Below are 9778 nucleotides of genomic sequence, written 5' to 3'. Positions count from 1 at the left end.
GATGGTTCAACATAAGAGAAACAATCAATGTAATTCACTATATTAACAAAGTAAATAACAAGAATGATATGATCTTAGAAATTAATGCAGAAAAGGCATTTTAAAAATCCTGATAAAGACACTCAGAAAAATTGGAATAGAAGGGAATTTCCTCAACATAGTGAAAAGTATATATGCAAAACCAAGAGCCAAAATCATTCTCAATGGAGAAAGACTGAAAACATTTTCTTTGCAAACAGGAACCAGACAAGTATGCCCACTGTCACCACTTCTTTGCAGTCTTGTATTGGAAGTGCTTACTAAGGCAATACAACCAGAGAAAGAAATAAAAGGTGTCCAGATCGGCAAAGATATGGTTAAACTGTTGCAATATGCAGATGATATCATATTGTCAGAGAAAACTCCAAAGACTCAACTGTTAGAGTTAATAGGTCAACTTAGTAGAGTGGCAGGATCTAAGATCAATATCCAAAATCAATAGGATTCCTCTAAAATAACAAAGAGAACTAAGAGAAGGAAATCAAGAAAGCAATACCATTTACAGTAGCCAACCACAAATTGAGATACTTGGGAGTGAACCTAACTAGAGATACAAAATACTTATTTAAAAAACCCTACAGAGCATTTCTGCAAGACACAAAAAAAGACTTAAAGAAATGGGGCAATGTGTCCTGTTCCTGGACAGGAAGACTCAATATGGTGAAAGTGACAATCCTACCAAAAGCAATCTACATGTTCAATGCAATCCCAATCCAGATACCAAATTCATTTTTCAAGGAGATTGAAAGGGAAATTATCAGATTTATTTGGAGAGGCAAGAGACCCCGAATAAGCAAAACACTTCTGAGAAACGAAAATGAGTTGGGAGGCATAGCACACTCTGAACTCAAAACCTACTACACAGCAGTAGTAACCAAAACAGCATGCTACTGGTACAATAACAGGCTCATAGACCAATGGAACAAAATTGAGAACTCAGAAAGAGACCCAGCTATCGATGGTCAACTGATATATGACAAGGAAATCAAAGCTATCAAATGAAGAAATGATAACCTCTTCAATAAATGGTGTTGGCAAAACTGGACTTCCACCTGCAGAAAGCTGAAACAGGATCTGCATCTCACACCATACACAAAAAGCAACTCAAGGTGGATCAGAGACCTGAGAGTAAAGCCCAAAATTATAATGTTCATAAGAGATGAACTGGGATCAAGCTTAGAAGTGCTAGTATGAGGTATAAAGAGACTGCCAAGTACAACCAGAAATGCACAATCTGAAGAGGATAAATTGAGGGGGGGGGAAAGGATAAATTGATGCATGAGACCTTTTAAAAATTAAATCCATGTGTGCTTTCATCTTCTTTTGATGCTTCCTAGATCATTCAACACTCTGCCCATAGCATCCTTAAGTATTGCAACTTGAGGCTTGACTTTGTTCTTCAGTTCTTCAGCTTACGAAATGCAGAGTTTATCCCTTTTGATGTTCTTTTAAACTCTAGCTCTTTGCACATTTTATTGTAATACTGTGCTTTGTCTTCATGAGTTGCCCTTTGAAATATTCTGTTCAGCTCGTTAACTTCCTGATTTCTCCCATTGTTTTGCCTTCTCCACACTCTAGTGCAATAGTCAGTCTCTTCTGACATCCATCTCAGTCTTTCCTTCCTACTCTGTCTTTGTAAGGACCTTTTGCATTTTCCCTGGATGATATTCTTGATACCGTCCCACAGGTCATCGGGTCTTACTTAGTTCATTAGCATTTAAGGCCTCAAACCTGTTTCTGAGATGGTTTTTTAAATTCTGCTGGTATAGATTCAAGGTCAAATTTTGGTTCTTATAGATTTGATTTATTATTTTTTTTTCAGGTTGAACTTGCATAGGAGTATTTGATGGTCTTTTCCACAGTCAGTACCTGGCCTAGTTCTCACTGCTGATACTGAGTTTCTTCAACAATTCTTTCTACAAATGTAATCAATCTGAATCCTGTCTCGGCCATCAGGTGAAGTCCATTTGTATAGTTGCTACTTGAGCCCACCATTATAGTCACTGTGTCTTTCAATCTTGTTGAGGGTCTTTCCCTCCTCCACCTTTCTATGCATGATGTCGTTTTCCAAGGACAGACCCCCTCCTAACAACATACCATATGTATGTGAGACAAAGGTGCACTATACTTGCCTCCAAGGAGCACTCTGGCTGCATCTTTTCCGAGACATATGTGTTCTTTTGGCAGGTCGTGGGATGCTTAGCACTCCTCTTCAACACGATTCAAAGACATCAGTAATTCTTCAGTCAGCTTTATGCATTATGGTTTGCGTCAAGTGTACCTTAGTCTTCAGCTGCTTATTAATAATTGTGGATTTCAAAAAATGGATTTAGATTTTATTTGATGCTGAATTATTTTTAATATATTTTTTATTTTAAATTTATTCTCATGAAAGTTTACAGAGACTTTGGATATCCATTCATTCATTGTTACACTTTTCTCCCTGCCCACCCCTGCCCCCCAAATTGCTTTTCTTTTTGAGAAGGAAAAGGAAAAATTCTTTCATTGTTATTCAGTCTCTCCACCCAAGTCCACTCCACTATGCTACCTTCGTTCTGGACTCCTGTCATAATAATAATATCTAATCATGTCAGTCCTCTTTTATAACAGTGGTATACCTGCACATTCATGTTTATCACGGCTTTGTTCACAATAGCAAGGAGTTGGAAACAACCTAAGTTCCCATCAACAAATGAATGGATAGAGAAGCGGTATATATTCACACAATGGAATACTATGCTGCATTGAAAAACAAGGAACTCATTCAAATTATTCTAAATGGGTGACCCTGGAGGACATTATGCTGAGTGAAATAGCTCAGTCACAAAAGGACAAATACTGCATAGTGCCACTGTTGTAAAACAGGACTGACATTGGGGTTGGGGGGAGACCGAGAAAGATGGGTTCAATAATGTATATTGCATTGAAACAGATGATGGAGAAAACTGTTTATTAAAAGGAATATGTGATCAGGTATTTTTGTCATGACAGGAGTCCAGAACGAAGGATGCATAGTGGAGTGGTCATGGGCAGAGGGATTGTAAAACAAGGGGCAACTTTTCTTTTACTTTTCAAAAAGAAGAGTGTACTGGGGGGAACTGGCAGGGAGAAGGTGCGTGCAGCAATGAATGAATGAATGGAAATACAAAGTCGCTGTAAGTTTTCATTAAAATTAATTTTTAAAATGATTTAAAAAAACAGTGGCATACCGTATTTGTCTTTTTGTGACTGAGATATTTTACTCAGCATAATGTCCTCCAGGGTCTTCCATTTTGTATAATATTTCATGAGTTCCTTGTTTTTCAGTGCAGCATAGTATTCCATTGTGTGAATATACCACAGCTTCTCTATCCACTCCTTTGTTGATGGGTGCTTGGGTTGTTTCCAACTCTTTGCTATTGCGAACAAGCCAAAATAAACATAGGTGTGCATGTATCTGCTTGGATAGCAGTTCTGGTTTCTTTAGGGCATATCCCTAGTAGTGGAATTGCTGGGTCAAATGGTATTTCTCTTTGCAACTCTTTGGGAAAGCGCCATACTGCCTTCCATAGTGGTTGCACCATTTTGCACTCCCACCAACGGTGAGTAAGAGTTCCAGTTTCTCTACAACTTCACCAGCATTTGTTTTCTGTTCTGTTAAATTTTGCTATTCTGGGGTGAGATGATATAGTTGTTTGATGCTAAATTATTTACTCCAGAGCCATAAGTGTTCCTTTTCAGTAAGGATCATCTGCATATGGGTGGGGGTGGGAGCTCATGTAGGGGCTAATCCACCATGAACTCTGTACATGTGGTTTGTCTTGGGAGGTTTGCCTGCATGTGCTTGGTGACCACTCAATATCTAAATCTTTAAGTTTCAGCATTGCTTTCTGCATTTTTAAGCACAGGTAGCAAAACCTCAGCACTCTTTTTTGGGCGCAAATCTAGTGTCCAACCCCACTGTGTGTGGCTTGGGCACACTTACACCACACCACTGTAATACCTAAATGGGCATATTGTTTTGCCAAGTGACATCTTTCAGATACAATCCCTTGAAGTCCTGGGCAGTTTCTCGGGTGTTCTTAAAATGGACCCGGGGATCTGAGTCTCCCCATTTGCATGATTCTGTGGGTCAAGTAAGCAGAGAACCATTTTGGGAGTTCACCTTGAGGCCGCTTATGGGAAGAGTTGTAATTGCTAATAAACAATTATTAACATTCGTTGGTAATTAGAACGTGCACAGTAATGATGGATGTAAATTAAAATACTTGTTAAGTGGTTGACTAGTAATCACAAAGCTGATGTTTCAGATTCACCAGGGTCCCTCAGAAGTAAGGCCTGGTGATGTGTTCGTCATGTGTCAGAATCGAGTCCCTGTAGAAACGCACACTGAAGGAGGGAGGTCTCAGCAGAGTTCTGGAAGACTTGATTGTGAGTGCTCCATGCCCCATCGTACTTCCACCCATACAGACAGGGCGCGTCTCCCAAATTTTGAGCTGAGATACTGGCCAGTTGGGTCCTTATCTATGGTCCCAGGTTCCTGTCTGAGCGCCACCCGGGATCCCGGGTCGAGACAGCCCAGACGAGAACCTGCAGTCAGATGTGGACGCGGATGCTGTGCTACACTGCCCGGCTGGGGGCTTGGTGGCGGGGTAGTGCAGCGCATGCGCGCTGGGGCGGCGCGGGACGTCAGGGGCCGGTGGCTTGTGGCCCCAGCCGGGCCATGGGCTCGGCGACCGGGCTGGCAAAGCTGCTACGGGCGGCGCTGCGGGCGGAGGAGCCGCGGTGAGCGAAGGGTCTGGGCGGAGCTGGACTGGACCCGGTCCGGAGCCAAGGTGACGCCTCTGTCCCCTGTCCGCAGGGACGTGGAAGAGCTGCTGCAGCGTGGCGCTGACCCTAACCTGGTGCTTCCAGATGGAGTGGCAGCCATCCATCTGGCGGCTGGAGCGCGCCGCCCTCGCGGCCTCCGCTGCCTCGGGGTGCTCCTACGATGCGGCGGGGACCCCAACGCCCGGTGAGGCGGCCCTGCTCAGGGCAGACTGTCAGAGGTCGGGGCGAGGCCTAGAGTCTAGGGGGAGGGACCCCGAGGTCCGGGGGTGGTGCTTGAGGCCCAGGGGCAGGGACCAGGGTCCGAGGAAGGGGGCGATTGGGACTTCAGGTCGGGGGCGGAGTATTGGTTTGCGCTGGAGCCAAAGGGTGGGAATCTAGGGTTTGAATCGGAGGGGCGGAGACTCTCGAGTCAGAGGGCCGAGCCTGATCCTTCCCTGGCCCCTGCTCAGCTCGGCCGAGGCGCTGACCCCGCTGCACGTGGCGGCCGCTTGGGGCTGTCGCCACGGCCTGGAGCTGCTGCTTAGCCAGGGAGCGGACCCCGCGCTGCGCGATCAGGTGGGGACCCTGCGCGGGCTGGCGGGTAGGGCGCGGGCGGGAAGGCGGCAAGGGGCCGCGGGCGCCCTCTGCTGACCGCACTGTCGCAGGACGGGCTTCGCGCGCTGGACCTGGCGGAGCAGCAGGGACACCGCGACTGCGAGCGCGTCCTGCGGGAGCTGGGGACACGCACCTGGACTCCACTGCCGTCCCAGGAGCCAGAGGCCAAGCACAGTGGTAAATGGGGCCTGTGGGGACGGGGGCTTCCTCCTCCAGCTTTATGCGTTCTGGTCATTTTCTGCGCTGTCTCTGACTGACTTTAGTACCCCCTCTCCCTGGCTCTGTCTCTGGTTCTTTCTGACTCCCATGCATGGTCTCAGGCTCCTGGGACAGAAGGTCATCTGAGTCAGACGCAACAGCAGTGGGCTTGGTTGGAGTTTTTTGGTTTGGTTTTGTTTAATAACTAAGCTGCTGTCATTAAGCTTTGTTTTTAAGTGCTGAAGAGCTACGATGTCAGTCTAGAGACTAAGGTCGCCTGATTTAGGCCATGATCTTCATAATTACTTGCTATGCATCCGAGAGCTGGACAATGACCAAAGATGACAGAAGATTTGATGCCTTTGAGTTGTGGTGCTGGAAAAGAGTATTTTATATACTATGGGATGCTAAGAGAGGGTGAAGCCAAACTGCTCCTTGAAGCAAGGGTTCTGAAGCTCCTCTCACATACTTTGGGCAGGTAGCCAGGAGGGACCAGTCTTGAGAGAAGGACATCATCCTTGGAAGAGTGGAGGGACAGTGCAGGAGAGGAAAACCTCAGATGAGATGGATTGACTCAGTAACTGAGATAATGTCGATAAGTGTGCTGGAGACAGTGAGACAGACTCAAGATAGAGCAGAGTTCAGAGCTATTGTATATAGGGTTGCTATAAGTTGCAGGCAAATTGATGGCACATAACAACAACAAACAACCGTATAACTCTTCCCAACTCTCAGGACATGGCCAGTCACCTCCGGCTGTTTCTGACTCTTCTGACTATCTCCATTGTGTAGTGCTTGGAATCCTTCAGCTGTCTTCTTCTTCTGTATGACTGTTCCCAACTGTCCCAAACGGTTTCCAGAGGTCTCCAGCCACTTCTGCCTGTCTCTGGCTGTGTCTGGCTATGTCCAGACGTCTCCAGCTGTCTCTGGCTGTCCCAGGCTCTCTTTGACTGGTCTCCATGGCCTCAGACTGTCTTTAGCGGTCTCTTCTCTGCCCCCAACTCTCTCTTTCTCTCCTCTCTTCAATTTCAACCACTTCTTTCCCTCTGAGTCTAGTGCAGATGTCTCCAGCCCTCCTGCCCTGCACCCTTCCTCTCTATCCCTCTATCTCTCCCCACCTCCAGACCCTGAGGAAAATGGACTGGCCACTACCCTCTCCAGATCTCCTGATGTGAACTTGGACTTCACAGTGCTCCAGACCCATCTGGGCAGAGGTGACAATAAGGACAGTGGAAGCCTAGAGGCTGCTTCTGAACAGCCCACCCTCCCTCTACCCCAGGAGGCTGCTGACAAGGACTCGAGCTCAGAGGCTTCCCTGGGGCTTTGCAATGGCTGCTCCGGGGTCTCCTTTGTCACAGCCGTGGAGGCCTCTGTATCTGAAGACTTGGCACCTGACAGTCCCCCTGGTGCCACGTCAATGTCTGGTGTCTGTCCTCCCCAGAGGATGCCAAAGCCTCTGGGCACTCCATCACCATCACATGGAGCCATGATGGAGGGCAGGGAGGTGGATCTCAACGCCCGCCTCCAGGCCCTGACTCTGGCCTCATCAAATGCCAGTGGCTCCTCTCCCCGCTCCTCTACGCTTCACCTAGCCCAGAACCCTCGGTGGGAACCGTCGCCTGGACCCTCTGACTTCCTCTTCCTGACCGAGGACCAGACGTCCCAAGACAGTGATGTGGCTGCTCTCTGGCTGACAGAGGATGAAGAGCCATCCACAGATGTCAGAGACTACATCCCCACGTGTTGGCGCTCACCAGCCCCCTCCATGTCCGACCTGGAGCTTCTGCGCCAACTCCGAGCGCTTGGACAGAATCCCGGCCCCATCACATCCTTCACCCGACCTCACTACCTCCGCCGGCTGGAAGAAGCCAGCGTTGGGCCTGGTTAGTTCCTTCGGAGCTCACAGCGTCTCTAGCCTCGCTTTGTGCCTCTCTGGGAATCGCCCTTTTTTCCTTCTCCCGTGACTCGGTTTCCCCTCCCAGGCCCAGACTTTGCAGGGCACAGCCCAGAGCTAGCCAAGGCCCTGAAGACGGGTCAGATCCCAGACGCCCAAGCTGATGAGGATGCACTGGCCCAGCAATTTGAGCGGCCTGACCCTGCCAGGAAGTGGCGGGAGGGAATTGTGAAGTCTAGCTTCACATACTTGCTGCTGGACCCCAGGTAAGACCCCTCCAGCATTGGCGTATCCATGCTGTGTGACCATGGCAGAGCAGCTGGCCCGCTCTGGTCATATACTTCCTTATCTTTCAAGTTGGGTTGACCCAATTCAGGGGGTCAGATGGCTCCAGGAAATAGGGACCCTCTCTGATCCTATAAGAGGGAGTCAATGGACCAGATTAGAGCTACTCTGTGACCTTGGGGACTGCCTCTGGGGCCCCTCTTACCACTTCCCCCCTCCCTAAGCTATTTCATTTGTCCAGGGAAACTCAGGACCTGCCAGGCCGAGCCTTCCAGCTGACCCCGGCCGAACGCTTCCGGATATTCGTTCGCGCCATCTTCTATGTGGGCAAGGGGACACGAGCTCGGCCAGATGCCCACCTCTGGGAAGCCCTTGGCCACCGTGGGTGTCCAGGAAAGCAAGTATGGTGACAAGGGTCAAAGTCCTGGCAAATGCAGGCATGCTGCTATAACCTGGGGCAGAGGGAATTGGGAGATTGGGAGAATGACTTTTGGCCTTACTCCGTTCTGCCCCCCCTTCCCAGGCCTGCCCCAAGGTGCAGCGGATCCTGGACATCTGGGCCAGCGGCCATGGCGTTGTCTCCCTGCATTGTTTCCAGCACGTGGTCGCCGTGGAGGCCTACACACGGGAGGCATGCCTGGTGGATGCTCTGGGTGGGTGCCTGGCACACGGCACACAAGGAGCCCTGACCTACCAGTTCCCTCAAGCCCTTGTCCTCAGGGGCTGTCCATTTGTTTGATGAGCAATTAGGGAGCACCGGCTCTGTATTTGTACATGCACATACTTTGCTCCATTGGCTTATCTCCTCTGGGGGACAATCTCCAATGGAATCATTGTGACCCACTTGTGCTGGGGGATTCCTTGAGTTGCCTAGTTACTCTGCTCCAATCTCCCCAGGGATCCAGATGCTGACCAACCAGAAACAAGGACACTGCTATGGAGTGGTGGCAGGCTGGCCTCCTGCCCGGCGCCGCAGTCTCGGTGTGCACCTGCTGTACCGTGCGCTCCTTGTCTTCCTGGCTGAGGGAGAGCGAGAGCTGAGGCCCCAGGACATCCAGGCCCGTGGCTGAGCACTGGCGAGCCGGCCATCCGGCCCAGGTGGAGAGCAGTGTTTGAATGTCCTCGCTGCCACGTGCAGATAGCAGCCCCCATCACTGCCTCCCGAAGGCAACAGGGTGGGCGCCCCCTACAGGCTGATACAAGTAGGGGTTTTGAAGGTGCTTCAGAACATTCTGGTGCTTTAGCAATTTTGCCTCTGTGGACAGAGTCCACTTTTATTCGCCAATCATAGGAAGTGGCTTCTTAGACACATCCTCAGGGACTTCACTGCAGCTACTTATCTGTCTGAAGCTCACTTGTACAACATGGGCAGTGAGAAGCCCTATCTCGGGGAATTAAATGAGGTCAGATGATTAAGGCCATGGCTCAGAGCCCAGCAACTGGGCAGAAGTGGCCCTGTGGCTCAGGTAGAAGATTGCCCAGGTAAAGGGGTGGACTGTGGTGGTGATGGTCTACGAAAACATAGATAATTAGAAAAAAGCTAAGAAGCAATGGCATTTAGCTAAGCCAGGATTTATCACCCTTGGTCCTGTGACATTTGGTTCTATTGACCTAATCACATCTGAATGATCAAAAGAGCAGCATAGATACAGAACAAAGCCGTTTGAACATCACCGGAGAGTCACAGAACGCTGGGAAGACAGAGGACCTGCTAGACCCCACAGGGAGCCTTCTCCTAGAGCCAGTGCCCTACACTCAGACTTTTTGTCTCTTAAACTGTTGTTGTTATGTGCCATCGAGTCACTTGCTACTCATAGCGACCCTATGTACAAGAGCTCTAAATGCTATTCTATCCTGTGCCAACCTAGCCATCTCAAATGCACTTATTCCCACCGCTCCAGTCACAGAATCGATCCATCTCACCAAAGGTCTTCCTCTCCTTCACTTCTCCTCCACTCT

The 9778-nt window shown here is 49.1% G+C and overlaps 1 protein-coding gene across 1 annotated transcript in view; it reads left to right on the top strand.

Annotated features, from left to right (window-relative positions):
- Nucleotides 1–8889, top strand: part of ANKLE1 (ankyrin repeat and LEM domain containing 1) — a 14633-nt gene extending 5744 nt beyond the window's left edge. Inside the window, exons 3-11 of the mRNA XM_006898318.1 lie at nt 4555–4803; nt 4880–5032; nt 5298–5403; nt 5493–5632; nt 6802–7523; nt 7623–7800; nt 8061–8220; nt 8334–8472; nt 8717–8889. Of these exons, the coding sequence (XP_006898380.1) occupies nt 4555–4803; nt 4880–5032; nt 5298–5403; nt 5493–5632; nt 6802–7523; nt 7623–7800; nt 8061–8220; nt 8334–8472; nt 8717–8889 (2020 nt within the window). The remainder of the gene's footprint in view (nt 1–4554; nt 4804–4879; nt 5033–5297; nt 5404–5492; nt 5633–6801; nt 7524–7622; nt 7801–8060; nt 8221–8333; nt 8473–8716) is intronic.
- The last annotated feature ends 889 nt before the right edge of the window (nt 8890–9778 follow it).

This window comes from Elephantulus edwardii, unplaced genomic scaffold (genome assembly GCF_000299155.1).
Source record: "Elephantulus edwardii isolate Elephantulus edwardi_28Jun2011 unplaced genomic scaffold, EleEdw1.0 scaffold00226, whole genome shotgun sequence".
NCBI lineage: Eukaryota > Metazoa > Chordata > Mammalia > Macroscelidea > Macroscelididae > Elephantulus > Elephantulus edwardii.
The sequence above is the reverse complement of the archived record's forward strand: the minus strand, read 5'-3'. Positions and strand labels throughout refer to the sequence as shown.